This window comes from Oculina patagonica, chromosome 10, assembly GCF_052425735.1.
Source record: "Oculina patagonica isolate OP01 chromosome 10, crgOcupat, whole genome shotgun sequence".
Lineage (NCBI taxonomy): Eukaryota > Metazoa > Cnidaria > Anthozoa > Scleractinia > Oculinidae > Oculina > Oculina patagonica.
Genome location: NC_135767.1, coordinates 10,044,812 through 10,069,087, shown reverse-complemented (window position 1 = coordinate 10,069,087; position 24,276 = coordinate 10,044,812). Strand labels below are relative to the sequence as shown.

The following is a 24,276-nucleotide window of genomic DNA, read 5'->3' as shown; positions in this document are numbered from 1 at the left end:
CCCAATCTATGTTGCAACACAGGATTACCGATTACATTTTAACGAGAAACAACATTGATGAGGGGGGAAGGGGATTAACTCACCAATTCAGTTAGGTTTATTGGGAAAACTAGGTAGGGGTCGCAAGACTTTTGTCCAGGATTGTAGCACAACAGCAGAATAGTACCCGAATCGAGCCCACCTGATGATAAACAAAATGCAAGATAGTCAGGGCTAGTGTTATCATGTCGGAAAAACAGAACATGCGAAACAAACATCCCCTTGCAAGAAGAATGATTCAATTTTATTTTAATGAAAGACGAAAACTGAAAATCGTCTCTAGCAAGACTACAAAATTCTGAAAGGCGGCAAAAAAGAACGAAGAGTGAACATATCAACATCTTGTTCTTTACGCATTGAAAGTACATGTGCAATAATTTTGAGGCCTTCGTCAAATCAGCTGTTGTCAAGATAACACCTCTTTCCTTTAATTTAAAAACTTTACTGGTCAAGGTGGTCATTGATAAAAGCAGTTCCTCTTTCTGCCGAGTTCGTCGAGCCTGACCCGCGATGCCAGTTTTCAACAAGCGCTTTATTTCGCTTCACCTGCGACGGACTAAGAATAAAGAGAGACTGCTCGTAGTCTACTGATAGTGTACGTCAAGTCTCAGCAGAATGGAAACTACTTGACTTTAGACAATAAAACAACACCTGTATGTTTGCAAAATAAAGCCAGTTTATGTTTCAGATTTTGCTGGACCATAATGAGGTAGGTTCGATACATTTATTTGAAAACGGATACACTTCGGACTAGACGTTTAAAGTCACAGCGGGAAAGAAGGTTTCAAATGAGCCTTTTTCTAGTCAAACACGTCCTAAAACATAAAATTAAGGTTTCCTTGCCGTACTCTTTGCTAACTTAGATCAAAGCTCATATTATAGTTAAAGGAGTTATGTCACGATTGTTTAAGTCATTTTTCTGATGTACAAAAACAATTTTCAAATTGAAGAAAACCTCAAAATTGCATTTTCCTAAAAAGGAAAATCCCAAGTAATAATAAATGGAAAATAAACATGGACGGTTAGGAGTGAGGAAGACCATTGGTCAACCTTGTTTTCAAGACAAGTCGCCCGTGACGTAGCTCCTTTAAGACTGTTAACTGCAAAAGATCGCTGGAATACTTCATCAGGGACACAACATTTGCTGAGTCGCCTTAACTGCACAGTGCATAAGGCCTTCATATAAACTTCTTAACAGAATAAACCGACATTATTTCAAAACGACCTTGCAATAATAAAAGTATGCATTTGTTCCATCATCAATGTACCGATACTCACAAAGCAAAGTACTAAACGCTTTATCCTGTATCGCCTTTAATTCTAATGTAAACTATATTTCTCTTTGTGAAGTAAAAATAAGATGGCTATACCCAAGCTCAATTGGGCAGGCCCTTTGATATCTTTACTACTAACAAAAATAGAACAAGCTTCAGTATATCACAAGTTTGTGCAACATATAAATTACATTTATTTCAATTGTCTAATGGTGTACGAGTTTACGAAGTATTCTCGATTCACCGCTTGGTTTTGCATGCCTAATATCTAACCATGCTTTATATGACTCCGTTTCTTTGTAAGTTATCCTTGTTGGATGCAATATTGTGCAAGCATGCAAAACCATGGTGGCATGGGCTTGTAACCTTTTTTTATCTTTTAATACAAAATTAAAGAGCACTTCTCTTGCTTTTTCTTCACGAGCTACATTTAAATTTTAACAAGAACAACAAAATAATCTGCAATATACTTATATACTACCGATGAGGCATTTGTTGATGAGGCGCTGTTTGCACCACAAAAGGTTGACCTGACACATTTGCATTTGGCACAAATGGCTGCGGTATTCTTACAACATATTGTCCACTAGAGTTTGACCCTGAATTCACTGCTACTGCCCAAGCAGCACCCTCTGCAGGCCATGGCGGCTGGGGCTCTCCAACAGACGGCCACTGATGCTCTTCCATGTTTGGTGCCCATTGAACATTATCAGGGCCATTGGGCCATGGTCCATTTATAACAGCACCACTATAACTTGTTGCAGGAACCTGGGCACCCTGAGGGCCCTGTAAATTAGAAAAACTTGTATTTCTTGGCCCAGAGAAAGTGCCAAGAGGTTGTTGGGAGACCGTTGTTTGAGGAACCACCTGGGCCCCACTTCTTGCAGGCGCAGGATTTGTAACAGTTTGTACAGGTGGAACTTCTACAGGTACAACACGATCCCGCTGAAGCTGGTTCACCTTGATCTGATTAAGACTTAACTTTGGTTCCATTTTTCCAGCCGGCACTTGTCCTGGCACTGCAGAAGATGGGGGTTTCTTTTTTGTCTTGCTCTCAAACTGAGCTAATTGTTCAATTTCTTTATCGATTCCAGAAAAGGACTTTTTAGACAGGTTTAAATTTGCTGCCAACGTTTCAGGACTGTACCCATTGACCTTAGAATGTTCTGTCGGCTCCAGTGCCTCTTCCGTGCTGCTCTTGTGTCGAATTGGAGGTTGTTGTTGTTGTGCCGTACCCTGTTCTTTTAACCTTTCTTTCTTCATCTGAGCCTGAAAAGCGTCTTTTAATTGTTGTTGTTGCTGCTGTGTGCGTTGCTGGTGTTGCCGTAGTTTTCTACTTTCAACTTTCTTTTTAAATGTGGTCAATTCCTTTTCGTGTCTTTTCTCTAACTCATCTTTCTCTTTGCGATGTCTGGAAAAAAGGAAGGAAGGCAAAAAGAAAGAAACATAGTTTAGCGACGCAAAACATTGGCTGTATAAATACCGTAATGACTCGGTTAGCGCCCCCTTTCTAATAAGCGTCCCCTTTGAATGTTGTTTTGTTAATAAGCACCCCTATTCCAATAAGCACTCTTATTTATGTTTTGCTTTAATAACAGCACCTTCAGCGTCATTCGAATCATTGCGGTATACTTGCTTTAAAAACACTTTCTAGAATAGCCCGCGGGTTTCAAGCGCCATGGCAAAAATGAGAGTAACGGATGAGCAGCGACAAAATTTACTAGGGTGCGAAAACGTATGTTCGTGACTAACTAAAACTGCGGCTTAAACAAACCGAGACTTAATCAAGCCTAAAGATTCAAGCTAGTGTAGTCAAACATGGAGCGAGCCTTAATTATGCTTTCCATACAAGCTTAAACAAATAAAACAAATTTGTACATCAATCCTAAAAAACTCTAAATTCGTGTCCACCACGCACAAACACTGTACGACATGAAAGCTCAAACAGATGATGCTGAATACATCAATCGTTTCAGTATTTTGTTTTCACGATCCAAAAACTTAAACAAGACGAACAACGACGTTTGGAAAGCAATCTTTATCTGGCGAATTGTAGGCGAACCAAAGGAGTACGCTCTTTTCAAACGTGGCATATTATTACATTATCGTGAAACGAGGACAATCCACAAAGGCAACGTGAAGGAAAAATCTGCAACGCATTAAATCCAATACTCCGGTTACTAGCACTCAGCTCGGGCACTTGCAATTGCGAGTAGCAAATTCTGTGATTTCGTAAAATAATGCATGATAGCTACATGTATCTTTCACAATTTCTAAGCATTGTTTTAATCCTATTTAATTTTAGTTTAGAAAGCGAGACAAGCTTGAATCACGCCACACCTAAAGCCTGTTGATTTCAGTATTCAACCAATAAAAACGTCTCAATGGTCAAATGGAATTTGTGGTTGGCAGGTTAAACAGTTCAGCCGCCTTATATAGGAACGCTCCGTGGTAACAGCTCAAATAAGTCGAATTACAGTCAGCGCGGGGCTGATTGCGGTTCGTACACATAAATGATACTACTATGTTTAATCGTTTCTTTACAGTTTCTGTTATACCTCGCACGGAGTTTCTTCAATTCCTCCTCTTCTTCAGGAGCTAAATCTAATGCGATGTGCAGTATCTGTTCGAAACCTGTTTGTGACTGCTGCAAAGACCTTGTTTTCTGAGCTGTTTTCTTCTGTAGAGAAATGATACATAAATATAAACTTCTATCAACTACAAACCACATCTTGCTTCTTAAGATCATTTTTTTGTTTGCAAAATGTTTCATCTCTAGGTTCAAATGAATTATGAACACAAGACTCTAAGATTTCTTAAAAGAAAAAAGAAATGGTCAATTAACATTTGGTTCGAAACTACACTTTCTAATAAGCCCTGTGTTTTTGTTTTTTTAAATTACAGGATTTGTACCTGCTCTCCCTCCTGCTTTCCAAGTGACTGCCTACTACCATCACTGAGGACATTATCAATCGGTCCGCTGTTCTTTCTTGCTTGATCTTTACCAGACACTGTGACTAGGTTACTTGAACTCTGTCCATCGGGAAAAATGGTCTGGGGTGAGCTGGAAAAAGCATGCATATACTGCACACCTGGCTGAGAGCCAACAGAGTTCAGGCTTTCTACTGACGAGCTGGGTGTCAGAGAAGCATTCGATCCCATACTAACAGCCGTTGTCACATCTTGAAGGGTTATTTCCACAGGTTGTACTGGAGGTTTAGCTTGGTCTGAAGTCTCAGATAATGGTGTATTAGGCCTATCAGAAGGCGTCGAAACAATAAATCGTCCCTGAACAAACTCACTTACTATAGACAGTACTCCTTCCTTGTCATTAGGAGCACTTGTTGGCAACTCATCGTCTGATGAAACCACACATTCAACTTTAGGTTTGTCTGCATTAAGTTCCTCTCCTGATATCTGAGATTCAAATTTCACATTGTGCTGTGGTAAAGCTTGTTCATCGGGAACAGAGTTGTCAACAGGATGAAAAGCATACGTTGGAGTTGGAGGCCTACATGAGCTTGATGTAGGTTCGATGTGCAGCCGTTTACCACCAGCCGTTGAGGCTTGGACTTCAAAATTAAATTTCATTTGTTCTCCTTCATGGAAACCTGTTAGCGTTTGTCCAGTGTTCGAACTAGTCGTATCACCAGTTACTTGCCCTGAAGTGCATAAACTTTCTTTTCCTGTCAATTTCTCATGCAACACCACATCATCAGATAGTTCCTGGTTAAGTTCTGATTCAGGTTTTCTTGAAATGTCTTCATTTTCACAGTTTCTTTCAGTATTGCTGCAGGTGTCCAGGACTGATGATTGTTCAGGTGTATTATTTTCAAATTGGACTTCTGATGATGGCGTACTGTTTAAAGCAGGATCCTCGACTTTACGAACAGTAAAGCGTCTCTTAGTGGCTCCTGGTGGAGGTAATACAGACTGTAAACTGTCAACAGGTGACTGATTTCTTTCAGTCGTGTCATTCTGTGTGGCTGAATCAGCAACAGTGTGTGAACTAGTTTCTAGAGAGGCTGTTTGTGGTGTCATTGGGCGTGGTTCCTTTGTATCTATTTCTTTGCCCAGATCCTGGTCAGTTTTAAGTGTTGCCTCAACACTCTCAGAGTCTTTACACGTATTTGTGTTCTCTTCTGCAGGAGAAACCGGCTTGTTTTCTTGAGGTTGTTGAGCTTGTTGATGAGGGACAGGATTCAACACAACTGGCTGCCTGGCCTTTTCCTCAGCCTTTGTTGGCGGCACAGATGCGGGTTGTGCCTGAGACACTTCAGTAGGCTGTTCAGGTGAATTAGGCTTTTGCTCAGACACAGTCGACTGTTTTTCATCTGGTTGTGATATTTCAGAAACAGCAAGTTCATTTTCAGCCTGAGCTGGAACTGTGTCCACTTTCTTTGTGGTTGCAGTACCATCCACAAAGAAAGGAATCTCTCTTGGATGTGGGCTCTCCAGTGACTACAACATCAAAAGGAAATCACGAATGTTTTCTTTATATAACAACAAGTTACGTTTTGCTTAAAGCAACATTATCCTTTACACCTGCTCAGTAATTTGGGTATAGATAGAAGGTCATCAATGATAACAATCTATGGCAAAGTCTACTCGTCACTGCAGGCTGCATTCACTTTTATTATAAGTTATATATACGATTCAGTTACTATCCCCAAGCACAATCAAGTTACCGTAATGATTCGATTAAGCGCTCTCCTTACAATAAGTGCCCCCTTCCAAATAAGCGCCCCCCTTAGAATGTGTTTTTGTTAATTACGCCCCTATTCCAATAAGCGCCCCCATTCTTATAAGCGCCCCCATTCTTATACGCAACCCTATTCTTAAAAGCGCTCCTATTGTGGCTAATTGACTCTACTGAAGTCCTTGACGTGGAAAAGATAAACTCATGAACATTTGCTGTACCGTACATGTATTTATTGCTAAAATGAACAATTCTTGTAAAAGTAACTGAACGTTCAACAATTTTTTGCTGTTATAGTTTATGTTATTGCTAGTTATTTTAAAATATATTAATGTTTTGTTTTAAACATTTGCAGCAAAAAAATAAATAAGCGTCCTGTCTCGAATAAGCGCTCTCCCTTAAGGTGCCTAAAGTAAATAAGCGCCCCGGGCGCTAAATCGAATCATTACGGTAATAAAGTTCATTTAAGGAAACGTTGGAGGGGTACGGCTCATAACCAGAATATTTTTTAACAGAGAAATACAGTAAGATGTACAAGAGGTTTAAAGACTGCTGGTGCTGTTTTCTCAAAATATATTCTGGGCCAATACAGGTCTCTTTAATTAAGTTTTGCAGCTGAAATAAAATCTGCTCATTTTCTGGAAAAGATTGGATGACCATAATATAAACATCTTTCCAAGTAAGAGCTATAGGCGAAAGTTCGTAGATTCATCAAACTAGATTATTAGTACCTTCTTGTAGCCAGTTTCATAACCTTTTATATCTGTAACGTAACCCAGGGCCCAGTTGTTCAAAGCATGATTAAGCTAATCCAGGATTTGTGTGAATTTAGTTTTATTTATTCATTGGTTTATTTTTTTTTGCTGAAACCTGATCAACTTTTCATGACAGGTTAGTGTTAATCAGCCTTCGAACAACCCGCCCAGATGCGCTAGATTCTTCATATTGGAGACCCCCCTTTAAGGTACATATGAAGTAACCTAAACCAAGGTTAACATGACCACAAACCTGTTGTGATGAGGCCCCTACACTGATGCCTTCTGAGGAAATCTGGGTTTCCAGCACTGCCCTTTCACCTGTGCTCTCTGCTCCTGGCTGGCTTTTGAGCTTTTGAGCTTGGACCCTTTCCTTGGCTTCAAGTATTACTCGTCGAAGCTGATCCTCAAACAGCTGTTTGTTGCACTCTTGCAAATGGCCTGCTTCCATCTTTTTTTTTATAAAAAAAAAAAATAAAAAATAAATAAATCCAAAATATAAATAAGTTCATGATCTGTACATGTTGCTACTTTGCTGTTGTTAGGGTGAGCCCAGTTTGTTTTGGGTTAATTTTGGTAAACAGGTCTCTACCACCGACTTACTTTAACAGTCATCACAACGACTAAGAGGTATACAAACAGATTTGTAAGCTCAATATGACATTTGGAAGCTAATTTGATGCAGATCTCAGTGCTTACTGGTGAAAGGGGACAAATGTTAACATTTAAATTATACAAAAAATCTCAAACCATCTAGACGTGTACACACAACTTCATCAGATGTTCATCTTTATAGGCAGTATTTGTTGTATTTGTTTGTTTTTTTACCTCGCTTTTTTTCAGCTTCTTCCCGCAGTTATATACCCTCGGATATCCATAACATGCGCATTGTGTCAAGTACTAATGATGCTTTTATTACGTCAACAGTTTACTTGTTAGTTCTATTCTCTCAGAGACGATTTTTATAATTAATGCAGTTTCTTTGCACTTATGCCTGAAATTTTCACTAGCCATTTTGGCTAGTGAAAGTCCAAAACCTTCTAGCCAAAACTGCATTTCTACTAGCCTTTGGCTAGTTGGCTACCGTTAGTCTCGAGCCCTGACAGTTGTTCCTTGTTGACACCATATTTCATGTTCCACTAGTCAATTCAATTTTGACTTTTTAAAATCATGTTTGAAAAACTCAGCATGAACTTTTCAAATCATGACTTAACCTCATGCTTGCCCATAACATTGTCCCTTTAAGTAATGACACCTTGGCTTGAGACAGACTTCATGTCAGTCATACTATACTCTTAGAAAGGTATACAATAGAATTCCGATTTCTCAAACCCTGGTTTTTCAAAGCTCCCCCCCCTGTAATTTTACCACCAGGTTCTGGAAGCAACTTTTGTTTCCCCTGGAGGTTTGAGAAATCAGGATTCTACTGTACATTGGTTAGGTGACTTACCATGTTTGCAGAAACTTCATCAGGCTCATCATCATCAATACCAAACTTAAATGTTATCCTGTTATTCTTGTATGTATCAAAACTGCACTCAACAACTGGTCCTTCTGGAGAACCCTCAATCCTTTTCAATTGAATTCTAGGTAATCTTTCTTTCTTTCCGGATTTTGCAGCTGTTTTGCTGTCTTTTTTCTCTGAGGATTTTTCTGAAGAAGCAGGCACTGATGTAACATTAACAGCACAGCTCTGGCTTCCACTAGAGGTGAATCCAGCAGATCCCACGGAGCTAACCTCATTTACTGATGGTATCACAGAAGAAACTGATGACATGGATGAAGCATTTGAGACATAACCAGAGGATATAGATGCTGTTTCAGTTGTAGCAGCACTGAATGTTGTTTCAGTGGGAGTTGTGAGAGCTGATGAAGGCAAAGGCTCTGCCTCCTAAAAAGAATACAAATTTAAACATACAATTTTTATTTTTAAAACTGTTATCAATGTGGGTCCTGTGAAAAATCAATCAATCGATCAAACAATCGATCAATCAAAATAAACCAACGAACAAACAAAACGAAATTGGCAACCCCTATTTTTGGCATCTTGGACATAAGTTACTCATCATATGATTGCAGGCAAATTTTGGAAAAATTCTATGGCGCAGAACATTTTCATGAAACATCCTTATAATCAAACTGAATCTTGCTATATATGTTGAATGATCCTTGCAAGTTTTCCCACAATAAATAGTATTACAGCCCTCGTGCTACAGCCAAGTTATAGTTTAATTGTCGTAGACAAGTGCACCTGAAAATACATATGGTGCCACCTTTATTCCTCTTTTTCATATGACTGCCCACCTTCTCATTACTGACTGCCACCTTTTGGGCCTGAACAGTAGCTCAGACCTTAGTTAACATATTTTAATCTTGGTGGTACATGCACATTAATGCTCGAATCAACAGGATTTTGTCAATAATTTCCTCTCTTGAAGACCAAGGGCCCAAATGTATCATCAATTTTTTTTAATGTTATCCAGAATATTATGACAGACATTACTAAAATGGCTAAGACTGTCCCAAAAATACTCAGAAGGTTATCATATATGAAGCAACTTTTTTCCCTTTCTAGCAACATTTTGTTTATACATACCACTGGAGATACTGTGACAGTTGTACTAGGTTCTGTTCCAGGGAGCACCTCTTGATGCACTTCCTCTACAACACTAGCTACCTTCTGTCAAGTACAAAAAATCTTCAATGTTAAAATATATCCAATGTAGCTACACAAAACTGAGTGTTGTGACCATGTTTGAGAGATTATTTAGTCAAGTGCAGGGGTTTATTAGATAAACACAAACTTATTTTGTAGGACAGAGCTGCTTTTTCTGTCACGTGTATAAACATTCTTGGGATATGAAACAGTTGAACTAGTCGAATTCAAACCAAATACTTTCAATTGACAGTTTGCTTATCTCTGAGTGGTACTATACCTATGCAATTCATCAGTCTCCCAAAGAATTAGGAAATCTATAAAATTAAACCCACTCAAGCCTTACCTTTTCAGTAGTATCCTGTTGAGCAGCCGCAGGAACTGTTCTCTCATCAATTGTTGCATGTGGACTACTTCCACATTCTGCAATTCCCTCCAATCTTTGCACTGTATGATCAATAATACGTCTTCCACTGCTGAAATTGTTCTGTTTGTTAACTGAATTTGCATCTGATGATTCAGGTTCTTCACTGAAGTCCATCTCTTCCCGGTCATCCTTCTCCTTGTCTGATTCCGCTGCCTGCTGTTCTTTATCACTATCCTCTCCTTCTGCTTTGATGGCTTGCTCATCAATATCTAGCTTCTCCTTTTCTTTCCTGTCCTCTCCAGAAGCTTCACGCTTGGTATTGCGCTGGTTTAACATAACTTGAGCAATGCGGTCTCTGATTGACTTGGTGACTGCCTTCTGATCCTCATCATATATAAACCCTTGTCGGACCTGGTAAAACACACATTTTTTAACATAAAAGCAAAAAATTCAAGTTTTAATTTACAACCAGAAACATCATAAAGGTTACATAAACAAAATGAAATGAATAAAAGTGAACAGAATTCTAAAAAATTGTAGCCTTCCTATTGAAATCACAGCTAGACTACTGGTAGTCTGTCTTTTCTCTTAGGGTCGGAGGAGCACGCGGTTATATCAGGAACGCGAGCAAAACTGGTTGAACTAGCAGAAGGACGAGGGACAAAAAGGGGCTTGGGGGCGAGACGAGAAAAGACAGACTACAGACTCTTTTGGGATTTTTGAAGATGTCCGTCAGCTTTCCGTTGGTCCAGCAACAGAGTTGCTGATTGGCAGTTCATACCAAATTACATAACTTTTGAGGGAAGCGAAGGTTGCGTAATGGCATAGCAAAATAGCTAACATAGCTGCCCACTGGTTTTGGAAAAACTGCAATCTTCCAGTTGTGAAAATACACAAAGCCAAATTCGCGTCAGTCATGATCATGTGGTCATCGACAAGCAGCTACAGCGTCATGTGGATTAAATCAAGGATTTCAAAGCGCAGAGCTTACGAATGCTCTCACCATCAACTGTCATTCCGTGTGCGCGTGCTGCTTATTGATCATTGCAAATCTCCCCTTTTTGCAAACCAAAATATAAATTTTGGGATTAAGATTAAACAGCTGTACCACAAAATTAATTAAGAAGACCTTAAGTGGTGCATGCTTATATTGAAAGAATTCAGGCGCTCTTTGGAAAGGATTTTGTAAAACAAAAAACTATGCTGACGCAAACACGTACTCCGTTACGCCATTTGCACGCGCAACCTGTTTCATGAAAGCAAGTTTAAAGCCGCGGCCGGCAGCAATTGAAGAAGCGTTCGGCTCTAGTGAATGCTGGAAGCACTTGTCAAAATCTCCATCGCCCATGGGAAATCTAAAGTTTGCTATGATTTCTTCTAAAGTCGGTAACCACTTGAGGTTACTCCCGCAAGAACCAAGTTAATAGACAGGAAGCCCATGTCCTCAAAAAACTATACAAGAGTCTGCAGTCCATTTTTCCTCGATCGCACGATCCGATCAAGCGCGCACTCTTGTCTCGCCCCGATCCTTCCTTGTGTTACTGACGCGTGACTTGTGATAACATTAGTGAAACTCTCGTGTCAATAGAGCTGCTGTGATGATTGTGCACAAAGCATGCATTATTTTACACAACTTTGTGATATAACAGAGCAGCTAAGGGTGTTGATATTTTGTGTGACAAAGATCGGAATAAAGAACACTTGACCATTCCATTTCCAACTAGTTCTTCACATTCCAAGTTGTCACTTAATTGGTGTGCAGCCGCATGGGTGTCCAATCTGCTCCTAATTGCACATTGCTGATCTAAAATTACTTGACCCAATTAGTAACAGTAATTGGACTGTGTGGAATACAAATCAGGGAGTAATCAAGCAAGTAATTTTAAAATAAGCTGAGCGCGCAGTTCAAGGCTGATTTGAAATTATGAGCCAATTACTCTCTGAATTGTATGGCACAAGGTCCAAGTACTTTTAAATCATATAATATCATATCTGAAATAAGTGATTACAGAAATGTGAAACAACAATCAACTAGGGGTCAGAAAAAGGGGGTTGACCTATCTCTACCATTTATGTTGTACAAAGGCCTCAACCATAAATTATATTTTCAGCGAAACCTTGATTTGAGGAAGTGCCAAGGTACTGAGGAAACTTGTTCGTTATATCGAGGATTTGTTACATTGAAAACCTCAATATAACGAATTTGTGGAAAGACAACCTTTTAATTTCTTATATCCACATAGCCTGCGGTTGCGAATCCTGTCAGCTACGCAGGCTATATCAACATAGATGTGGACATATGTCTTGGAAGATGTTCTCCTGTTACAGGATCAAAGTATTTTCACCCGGTTGGTCTGTTCTACATTTATCTTTTGTTGCATGTTAGTAACTATTAATTTGTTATAGGTTTGTTATATCGAGGTACTGTTCCATACATTTACTGTAACTTTGGCTGGGCTGAAGAATATCGTTCGTTATACCAAGGACTTTGTTACATAGAGGTTCATTAAATTAAGGTTTCAATGTATCTTTAGTGCTGCACAACAAAAGCTGAAGTTTTAGGTAAACTTAAGTAGTGGAAATCTCTGGATTTACTCAAGCTTAATTACACATCAACAAAACACTTTTCTGCTAATCTGCTAAAACATGGTTCAGCTGCTCAATTTCATTGACAGCACACATTTCTGCTCACTACCAATTTTCATGTCTGAGTCCTTAATAAACATCCTATAATCTCTTATATCCTACCTTTGCTCCAAGGTTGCATTGTCCTTTTTAGTTTTAACCCATAAATTTTAGATTTTTTTTATTGCAACACACAACAATACAATTACTTACAATACTACGCAGACTCTAACATAAACTACTTATTACCGGGTGTCAAAATAGAAAAAAAAAAAAACGCTTCAAATACAAGTACTCTACATTTCTTTGTTACTCTATTTACAGTTACTTACTAGGTACTTAGTCAGTTATGGTGTCAGTCTTCTTCTTCTTTTGTTTTCTTTTTTTTTTCAGTGTTTTTTTGCAACACACACACAAAAAAGACTACTTACAATACAACTACTTACAAGTTTAGGAGAGTTGAGATATTTTGTCCCATATTGGTTCTAGTTATTGAAAGTGTTTTCAATTTGTCCTCTTTGTTGTGCTGCATTCACAAAGTCATGGAGGACAAATTTTAGATGATTTCCTCATTTAAGACTACTAGATTTGTGGAACAATTCTCGCCTCATCAAGAATGCAGCGCTGAAAAGTTTGACAGAACTTTTGCTGATAACCTCAGCTTCCATTTCAATAAAACTTAACTCTAAACAATATATTGCCAGATAGCAGAAAGCGGAATTAACAATGCGGTTGTGAAATAAACAAACACGCTGTCTTGTAACTTGAGACCTGTCAAGAGTCTCAAGTATGGGGAGATCTTTCAGAATCATAGTCACTCCAATTTAAAAGAATCCTCTAATGAACCCAACAGCCTCTTCAGTGAAGACTAAAATTTATTATAGAATTGTTTCCATTGCATACATGGAACTCTCACCAGGACTCAGGACACAGACACAACCTACTAAATTACTGGTGGGATGTGTCCATAATTTCTCTTTTGTCAAACACAATATATTATTACATTGGCATTTCACAGACAAGCTCAGTGTTATTTAAACCTGTGAATTGTTGACACTGGCTGCCTTCAAATGCCTCTTTCAAACTATCAATAGTTATTTAATGATCTGTTGAGCATCTTACTTAAATTCTCTTGTTTAATACAGTAAAGATTTAATTTAGTGCCCCCTTCCAATAAGTGTTAGTAATAAACACACCCCTGAAATGCATTTCCTTATTAATAAGGACCCCTATTCCAATAAGTGGCCATACTTTTTTTCATTTACAGCGGCATCAGTCCTTCAAACAAAATATCTCACTTTTGTTTTACACATTCAGCTACCAATGTCAAAAAAGAAATAAGCAGCCCATTGCAAATAAGCGTCCTGACTCGAAAAAGACCCTACTGCCAAGGTAATATCAGATAATCACAGTAAGCTTTGTGGGAAAACCAAAACACAATTATTGTTTTATACATGCCTCAGCCCTTATTTCTTTAACTGTTCAGTTATTTTTAACTGTAACAGCTCAGTGATCCCAGACTGGTTTTCATGTTGTGGTGCATTCAAAGGTCAAGGAAATAATGCTGGGAAAAAGGATTTGATGCTTGGCAGGAAAGCATCATTATAAAAAAAATAACTGTACATATTTATGGACAGCAGCAGCACCCATTCTTTGGCGCACAATGACCCTCTGCAAGAGCTGACACCTCAACTGGATAGAGATTTATTGCTACATCACATCAAAGCTCCCTAAACTATTACAGAAGTGTAGATTCCTATAAAACATTCCACTCAAAACACTAGCAAATTATGAAACTAGCTTGGCCCATGCAATGCATTTAAAAGTGGTCATCATCTTGTTCAGCTACTGCAGTCTACATGGAACACAAAATGCCAAGTTAGAAGGCAAAAGTTGCAAACACAACATTTACACAGAGCTCTAGAACTTGCATAAATACATATTTTGTAATTTGCTTTGGATTCTTTTATCAAACATGAGCTCAAAAAACCAATTTGGGTGGACTAAGATGCACCTTGCATCATGAAAAAGCTTTCTTACCTTAGGTTAGAAATTACTTTGGAATCCAATTTCATTCTTTAATAACAACTGTTATCGCAGATGAGAACAAACATTGCAGTAAATGAAAAAAAAAAAGAAACTACCAGTGATAAGCCTGGCTCACGTACCTTGTTAAACTGGAGTCCACACAAAGTTTCATGTTGTGCATGTTTGGAGCACAATGAACCTCCACTTTGAAGTCTTTTTGGGATGAGTAACAACTATTAACTCCCTCCTTCCTTTCAAAGCCTGTTGTTCAACTTGTCTAATTCTCTGTTCAACTGTTAAGTTTTGTTAAAAATTAAATTCTTGTTTAGAAAGATGTCTGCTTAGTTTTGAAAATTACACATTGAAAAGCCTTTCTGCTTTTAATACCTCTAAAGTCAGCTCACTTGGCAATCCTCAAGTGGCAAAAATGACCTTTGAATTGAATTCACCCACAAGTTAATAATCACCAGTGATGACAAAAGTAATAAATAATACTAACGCACACATGTTCACTAGGCAAAGCTGAAAATTTGCTTTCCATTTGCAATGGGTGGAAAAATAATTATCAGAAATGGATGGAAACCCAAGAAATGTAAAAAACAAACTTTCACTTTAGCCTGGATGTGTCTCACAATAAAAGAACCTACCTGTATAGCTGTAAAACAAAACATTTTGTTATGTTATAACTATCTGCTGTTCTTTGTTAGGTTTACTTACCAGTTCTAATGTGACTTTCTCCGGCTGGTCAGTGCCCAAGTTAAAATCAAACTGGATTCCCTCATTCTCCTTGTGTTTGTCTTTGCGCTTCTTAGGGTCCTCCAGTTGAAGTAACAACTTGACTGTATCAACTGGCTTAGCAGTGTCACTGTCAACTCCTGGCTCTGCCTCCACTAAATTAACCTTTACTCCAGAGTCTTCTTGGAAAAATGGGTGGTTCAATATATCTTTGATTGTGTATCTGAAACAAGTAACTTAAGTTATCAGAACATTGACCCAAAAATTGATTATTTTGCAAGATTTCAGTTTTTGACATTCCCTGATAGATCACATAAAGACCTTACATTTCCAGAAAATTTCATGACAAAATCTTGCTCTAAGAGAGAATCTTGTTACCTTGCAGGTTACATTACAAACAATTCACTTCTGATAACAAGGTAAGAGTGATTGATCATTTACTAACTGCGGTTTATTCTTCATGGTGTGTGAGATGGCTTGAAAAACATCCTTGGAACACTGTTTTCATAATATGGTTAAATAGCTTGAAAAGGTTACTGACATTTGTTGCAAAGGGTTTCAAAAGAGTTTGGAAAGGGTTTGTGAAAGGGTGTGAAGGGTTGGCAACAGTCTGCCAGGGGTTTGCAAAGGGTATGAAAAGGGGCCTCAACCCCCCCCCCCCCCCACACACACACACACACACAAAGGCTTTTTGAATAAAAAAAAATGTTTTCCTGTGGAGCCCTGGTCACATTTGTTCTTGTGTATGGTCACTGTAATATACTATGATAAATATAAAACAAAGGAAAATACCAGATGGTACCAAAGGTATAATAAAACCACAACATATACACTTCAACATAACTATACTTAGTCTAGTTTTCATTTCTTTAGACATGTTTTGGTTAAGCTAACAATTTCCCTGTTAAAACTGTTGTTGATTGAGGATTAAAGTAGCTTCAGTAGGTGTTAATGTTTACAGACACAACTGTAAGAAACAAAGTGTGCACTCAAAATACCTTTCATCAATCTTAGCTTTTGTGCACCCTTCAATGATCTGTCTAATTTCCTTTGAACCAACTTTATCCAAACACTCTGGCTTGATACCCTGTTAACCACAAATTATTACATTGTAAAGCAAAAAGGTTTGCATGGTGTCAAGTGCCTCATACTGCAAGACCTTATCTGGGTTTTAGTAGCATCAGTCAACCAACTAGGAGTATTTATACTCCCCTTATTAAAAGTTTAAATCATGTTTTTACTTTTTATTTTTCTGTTGCTGGCCTTCCAATGGCTTAGTTCAGTTCAAAACTTCCAGAGAAGTTGTCAATGAGACAGGAAATCCTTTCCATACAGTAGCCAAGGGTAGAAGGGGAAAATTTTTCTCTGGGGTTTTCACTTAAATGTCTAAGCAATTTTCATACATATTTCAAGCTCAATTAAACCAATCACTCTGCTTTGGGTATCAATGAAATAATCTTTTCCTTCTACAGAACAACTCAATTATGGAATAAAGAAAAGTTGTGTACAATTAGTTAATAAAAACACTTGGAATATGGATGGGTCAACAAACACTGACAACAGAAAAAAAATCTTCACTTACACTGACAACCCTGCGATAGATCTGGGCTGGGTTTTGGCACTCCATATAAGGATACTCCAGTGTAGTCATCTCCAGCATGCACATCCCAAATGCATAAACATCAACAGACTCATCATAATGTTCTTCATACATTTCTGGAGCCATAAACTCAGGAGTACCTAGTGAGATAAAGGAAATTGGTTTCAACAAAACAGCTGAGCCACTCCATTAAAATTTATCGATAATAATAATAATAAAGATGACGATGATGATGATGAAATTAAATGTGATGATCATAATCATAGTTTTATTTCTTTATATTAACTGTATATAAAGTATATATAATATAATACGAAACAAAGACCATGTGAAAAAGAAACATAGACAGCCTTGGTAACCAAGGGTATGTACTAGTTAACCTTACAAACTTTATTACACTACTATTAAATTTAAAGTGCTATTATGATGAAATTCGCATCTTTCCTTTCGTAGCCGCTTTAAAATATTAAAAAGTTCTTTTAATGAGAAGAAAAATGCTGTTTACTGTTTTCAGATATCTCTTTTCTTTCCAGAGATATTCAAGTTTTTAAAATATGCAAATTAGCAAAGGAATGATGTCAATATGATAAAAACGTGATATCTCAGCAGCCAATTTGTATCAGAAGTCTCTGTGATTTTTGCAGTAACACTCTGCTAGTTGTGTATTACCATGTGAACTCAACAATTTGGTTACCCACCCCTTTCCCCCTATTTTTTCCTTTTTTTTTTTTTTTTTTTTTTTAAAATTTTTTTTTTTTTTAAAAAAATTTCTTTTTTTCCAAAAAAAAAAAAAAAAAAAAAAAGGGGAAAAAAAACCCCAAAAATTTTAAACAAAATATCTCTGAACATAAAAAAGATATTTAATATTTCATTAAATACTTTATGAAACGCTAAAAAAAGCCATCATCATGATCATAGTTGTAGCACTTTCAAAAAGGAATAGCTAAAATGATTATCTGGAAAGGCTGTCTCTTACCTATTACACTTTTGGCAAAGGAGGATTTCTTTAACGTTGCAAGCCCCAGATCTCCAATTTTTACCAGGCCAGTTGTACCATTGATAAAAATGTTGTCACACTTGAGGTCCCGGTGAATGATAGGAGGCGTCCGTGTATGAAGAAACAGCAATCCTTTAAGAATCTGCCGACACCAACTCTTTAGAATTTTCTCCTTCACTCCCTTAAAGCGCTTTAGATAGCTGTTGATGTCAACAAGTGACAAATTAAAACTTGGAGAAACAATAAGTGACTAAAAGTGCACTGTAGCCCTACACTTGCCACATTCAAATTATCTTTTTTACCATTATCTCTAAAAAACGAACACCTTTTAAAGGGACTATGTCATGGGGATTATGCAGATTTTTAGTGGTAGATAGTGGTATGAAATTAGTGGTAGAAAACTTAACCCTAAATAAACATCATCTTTGGCTATCTAAAGGAATATAATATAACCTTAATTTGCGGATAGAAGTCAAGCTACGGCTGTAAATTTCTATAATTCGAAGATGCATGGAAACAATTTAAAAATCTTTGCCTAACTTTTCTGAATTGCAATCCTTTTCCAACTGAGCCAAAGATGCTTGTTAACAGCTTCAGTGCTTTAAAGTTCTTTAAAAAATTCTTATGCTGACTTTGTTGAACGTAAAACAACGCTCATAATGAACTTTTTACAAGACATTTAAACATGGAGAAAATGGCTGGAAATTTGTTTTCGCGCGAGTGACTTATACAACGTGAACGCTGCATGAGACTGGAACATTAGTAAGTGATTTTTATCAGGGATGTGTTCTCCACATTCTGTCCCTCTACCAACGCCATCTTCTAGGAAGCCTCTGTGGTATCGCCTGACCTGTCTACCACAGTGGCATGATTGAAATCTATATCATGGCCAAACTGGTTCGATCTTAAGAGTTTTTGTCGCCTACATGTACTGCTCTTTGATGTTCGTTAACTCAAGTAGCTAACGCTCTATCCGTTTGTCCATAATACTATCGTATTGTTTTGAATATTTTCACCGTCCACACCAATCCGAAACAAAATGCATTATCAGCCCTAGATGAAAGGCAAAGTATGCGTGCATTATTTCTGGAGCCCAAGCTGAATTCAAATGAATAAAATAATGTTTTTACTGATGCTCTGGATAACATCGATCAAAAAACTACTAGTTTCTATTTCAAAGCTATCTTCAGCTGAATATAAAAATATATATAAAGACAGCCATCAATTCCAAAAAGAAAGTTCAAAACTTCACACGATTCAGAATTTAATGATTTCACGTTTGCTCAGAAAACGGCAAAAGAAATGTAAGAAGATTTCTAACACATGTGGCCATTTGACGTCAGTGTTTTCAAAAAGCTCTGTTTTCGACCATCAACAAAAAACCACCTAGCCAGCATTTTAAACCTTCTCCACTCTGGAGTTGTTTATCGAAAAGCTCCATTTTCTGTGACAGAAAGCACTGTTTTAGTTTGGACGACTGCCCTACCCAAGGAAAAAAGATGCATTTTCAAATTGGACAGGACCTTACAATACACCCGTGGTACTTGACCACCAAATAGGAATGATGAGATGCTACTCTTCAGGAATCATATATATTACGGCAGTTTAATGCAAAAAGGTCTGTTTCTCTGGCATAAAAAAAAAATGCCAAGGAAACATAAAACTGGCTTTTGTCACAGGTGAGAACAGAACAAAATACTTGTATCCACAAATAAGTTCATCAATTATTGTAACGATATTATAATTAAGTATTCCATATTCACACTGACAACATTGCACTGCAACAATATTTTGCACAATTATTAATTACCACGATTTTTGAGCTACCAAGGTAATATAAAAATTTAAGCAGCAATTTGCCAAGGGATGGACAAGTAGTCCCCTAAGGGTATGCTATCAAAGAGACTTGTGATGTGTATTAAAATGCCTTTCAAGCAACACGGCAATGTTGCGGTAGCCATGATGAATTTCGGCAACTTATAGCAACTCCAAAACCACAGATGATGTAGCCTGCTGTGTTTTGCTTAGATCTACTGACACTAAAAGAAACACGTAATTTTGGGGGAGGAAACGTCGGGAACGTAAAAAATAAAATAAGAAACACTAAGATCGACCACACAAGACACGAGCCGTTCACCCTCAAGGGACACCGATGTACGATCAAATTTATACAAGCGAAAGTGGATTCAAAAAAATATTCCTTGTAATGTACATTTTCGTAATTTAAAGCCAGCCAAAGATGCATGTTGTGAATCATATTAGGTAAAACACACAACTATTCTTCGCCGCTGGAAATGTACGATCCACAATAGGTCCACGAAGCTTGCCACTAAAAGTTGTTTTTCTGGCACGGCACAAGAGAAAACAATTGAGCTTATCTAGAAAGTCATTTTCAGAATAAAACATTTATAGAAAACGAAACTATTAAAAATTCACTAAAACAACGAAACTTTCGGGGGAATAAGAACTGTAGATGTTTTCAAGAAGGAGTGTGACAAATGCATGCAACAACCCCGGAAACTGGCGACGAACTGAGAATGGCACACGGTCAGGGAAATATTTATAAAGCTATCGAAATTGCATGGTTTTTACTGAAAATGGAAGAACATTAGAATTTGAAGCTCACTTTAAGTCGGTACAAGTAAAACAACGTGTCTTTGTTTGTCTATTCATTCAAAATTTACAGACATGGCAAGACAGTTTCGTCACATCTCTTAATTTCCTGCCTCCTTCCCATGCAAATATACAACCACAACGCATGAATTCGTGGCAAGAAAATGGCGACCGCTCTTTTAGCTGAAACTTTTACTAAGCTACTTACGTCTTCAGTGTCCCTGAAGTCATCAGTTCCGTCACTAAAATAACCCTTTTCTTATCTTTGTTGGCAATTCTTGTTTCCCACGAGTCGTGGAATTTCACGATATTCGGGTGTTGTAATTGCTTTAGCATTTCGGCTTCTTCTTTGAACCTCGCTCGCTCGGCTTTTGAATATTTATCCTTAAAAGAAAGAAAATTGTACAAGATAAACGTTAGTACTGATCACTCTAAGTCTTGACTTCTTTAAAATGTAAACTAAAGCACAATGGTAAAAAGAACAAATTTCACGAACGGCTAACCTGGAGTTCGCACCATGCCACAGCTACTCCCGTTTCTGTGTCTAAACCTTTGTAAACCGTTTTGAACGAACCTCTGCCAACTTCAATGTCAAACTTTAGGAACCGGCCATCTGGACTAACTCCGACTGCTTTCTCCTCTGCCTCTAGTCCTACAGCTTTCTCCCGGTTTTCTCCTTTGCTTGTAACTTTTTGAGAGCCATCGACCAAAGCTACATAAGGTTCAATAAATTTTGATTCATCCTCAGCTACATCAAGCTTACTAATCTCAAATTGTACATGTTTCTTTGGCTTTGTAGGTTCTTCTTTGGGAGATTCATCCGCTTGACTCTCCATAACGTTTAACTGAACGTTAGAAGAAGTCAAGAACGAAGCATTCAAAGCGGATAAGTTGTCCAATACATTGGCGCCATACAACGATATACGGAGTACTTCAAGAATTCCATTGCTCCGATCACCACAAGTCACATCCTGAAAAAGTTTAACCGTTTCCCGTCTCGACCACGTAAATGACTGTCTTCTTTTTCCACCGTAAGGCTGGTCAAACAATGAACGCTAGGTCAGGCCAACAAAGAGAGTGAAAGGGCCGTCCATTGCTGTAAACAACACGGCCAAATCACAACCGCTGCCTTCCTCCACAATCTTGCAGTCGATTTTGTAACTCCTAATCGATTAGCAAAAGCGCCTGGACAAAAAAAAGAACCGCGGTCAGTCTCTTCAAATCCTATGCTTTCGACAAGCACCTTCACCACAATGAAAAATCACCGAGAACAACGAAATGGCGGTTACTTATCCGAAGAGTACAAGTAAATACGGTAGAAAGAAAGTGAACTCAACGGCCATTCAACATGTTCAATGGCGCATCAACTTGTCCACTCTGGGGGAGGATGTAAGGAGTTATTTTTGCAGGACACGATCAAACCGGTCAGCCATCGTTTGTTGCTATGAGACGCAAATCTGCGCATGCTTTTCTGCGTTTATTACAGGAAAAACCGGTTGTAAAATGGTCTCATGACCATTTCTTGGCGAGGCAACGTCAAATCCTTTGTGTTTTCTTTGCTTTGTTACGGAACTGTGCACAATATCACTAAGTGTCCTTATGAGCAGCTTTTTGGGTGCATACTCCAAAATGCGAAAGTCTTGCACGGATAATGCGGGTTTTTTGTCATGTATGCATTGTGCTTAAAAGAAGTAATTTAAACAATTATGAGACCAAACCGAAAGAAGAATAAGAACGAGAATAGTTTGCCATATGTCATACATGTGACTTGTCAGCAGCCAACCGCAAGGCCGCATTCAAATGAAATGTGGCAAATATAGACATTGCATACAAGGCTGCGCACGTGTTTAGAATTTTCTTTTATTTGATGTTTTACTTTTAGGACTTATAAACTTTATAGATTTATTCCACGTATTTAGTTTGACTCGTTAGTAACACTGAATGGTGTCGTGTAATTTTTTTTTTGCCCTGTCGTTTCCAGGGCTACTTCATTATCCAAGTAAAATGTTGCGCGGCCGGCCAAGGGGAGTCTTGAGAGACCACGCAAACTTCACTCCTTGAAGCCATATGCAGCAATTAAACGCGCCTGTATTTTGCACTTGTTCAAGAATTCTTAATATTATCTTTCCCTCGGAAACATTTTCTACGTTCTATTGTTCTTAATATACATGTACGTATGTTCTCGAGTTCAGATTATATATCGCAAGGACTGTATAGGCCGGTCATATCCTCGCGTAATAATTTTATGCTGAATTGCCCCCAAGAAGTCTCCTTCAAAGACCATTTAAGAACAGCTATCAGCCATTTAAAACTTTTTTTTCAAGATGTTTCAAAGTGCACGTGTGATTGCGTGCAACCGGAAGACACAAATGTCACGTGACAAATTCAATTGTAATTTACTAAAATAGCGTGACGTTTCTATTATCGGTATTTTCTCTGCTTTGGCGTATCAAATTTGTGCTGGTGACTGGTTTCTCCTGTCGGTGTTGGGTGGGTGGGTGTATTGTGAAACTAAATAACGGTCAAATGACCAAAAAAAGAAAAAGATCGAAATGTCACACTAACATAAGAGAACTGTCATAAGTGATTGTTTCAGCAATGTTCACCCCAGGTGTTCACCAATCTTTACACTTCTTTATATAAGCTTATATATTCTTGCTTTATCGATGCTTTATATAACATCCATTATAAAGAAGGGCTCGGAGCTAGAGCATTATCCCTTGTACTTATCCAGGAGCCTCTCAGCTATTTTCGTATGTAGTAATGTAGCACAACCCAGGTCACGAGCCACGAATCGAGATTAGTTTAGTCAGTGGAATCAACTGCCAGTCCAAGTAAGAACAATTGCAACACTGCAGGCCTTTCGCAATGCTGTGCGTAACTAGATAGCCTCTTTTAATCAATAATATAATTAATAATTTTATATTTATTTAATTTTTCTTTCTATGTATTGGCCGGGCTAAAAAAATATAATCTACCGGAGTTTCATGCCTCTTACGAAGCAATCATCAGGCAACTGACTACAATAACGGTTACATGAAAAGATATATATATATGAAAATATTTACGATTTGTTTTCTCGGCATATTAGCATATGTTTTGCTAGGGGCCTAGTCAGCCCCCGTCAGCTCCGAGGGTAAATAAATTTTATTGATTGATTAATTATTAGTTATGTAATATCGACATCAATTGCCAAAGTGAAGGTTTTCCGAGGGTCTTCATTACTGATCAGCACGCAATTTACTTGAAAAGCGAAAGAAAAAATATCCATGCTCCAAAACGCTCAGCCTTTATGGCACTCCTTAAATTTGCGTTGAAATTATTGTTTTGGATTCTTGGGATGCATTCACTTCTTCATGATTTCCTTGACCCACGTTAAAGCAGGTCCATTATTTTTGTAGTGTTTAAAAAACATTTATGAGCGAACAGTCAAGTGCTCTCATCAGCAAACCTAACCCGCATATTTGCAACCGACTAATTTTGCACCCAGAAGAACTAGAAGCAAGATCCGTATTGTGTCACAGTCTAGCCTGAAATGCCGAAATGTGGGCAGGCTAGACTATGAGCAGTCCCTATTTTTTCGCAGTCCGTCGAGCTTGAAGCGAAAACATTTTCGCAGAGTCCGTCGAGCCTGGGGGTTAGCCCAACGGCGGGCATAGTTAACGGCTGTCTTTTAAGAACTTTATTTCACAATTCGAATTTTGCCCGAAATCAATAATTCGGTCCGAAAATTGTCTGAGAGTGTTCATCATTGAAACCGTACAAAGAAAGGTTATGTCGACTTCATACCGTTCTCGACCCAGGAGCCGCCTGTCTCTCTCAGCCGGCGGGACCTATTGAATAAAACAACCAAAGGGGTAGGAAAAGAAGTGGTTGATTAAAATTGAA

General features: G+C 38.1%; 1 protein-coding gene across 1 annotated transcript; it reads right to left on the bottom strand.

Moving 5' to 3' along the window:
- Positions 1 to 693: 693 nt before the first annotated feature.
- LOC144628061 (uncharacterized) lies at positions 694 to 21,758 on the bottom strand. The gene is made up of 13 exons (XM_078486115.1): positions 20,892 to 21,758; positions 20,597 to 20,772; positions 17,755 to 17,975; positions 16,761 to 16,918; positions 16,177 to 16,265; positions 15,161 to 15,401; positions 9,770 to 10,201; positions 9,364 to 9,447; positions 8,218 to 8,658; positions 7,021 to 7,218; positions 4,227 to 5,774; positions 3,872 to 3,993; positions 694 to 2,724 (listed from the first exon to the last, which is right to left on the bottom strand). The coding sequence occupies exons 1-13, from the start codon at positions 21,222 to 21,224 to the stop codon at positions 1,791 to 1,793; spliced, it is 4,977 nt and encodes a 1,658-aa protein (XP_078342241.1). The 5' UTR covers positions 21,225 to 21,758; the 3' UTR covers positions 694 to 1,790.
- Between the last annotated feature and the right edge of the window lie 2,518 nt (positions 21,759 to 24,276).

What these genes read in the sequence shown, in the direction of transcription:
- LOC144628061 (XM_078486115.1), bottom strand. Translation starts at nt 21,224, where the DNA reads ATGGAGAGTCAAGCGGATGAATCTCCCAAAGAAGAACCTACAAAGCCA. An exon ending in AGAAAGTCACATTAGAACTG is followed by an intron (nt 10,202 to 15,160) that starts GTAAGTAAACCT and finishes GTGTTTTACCAG; the next exon opens with GTCCGACAAGGGTTTATATA. An exon ending in GAAAGCAGGAGGGAGAGCAG is followed by an intron (nt 3,994 to 4,226) that starts GTACAAATCCTG and finishes ATTTCTCTACAG; the next exon opens with AAGAAAACAGCTCAGAAAAC.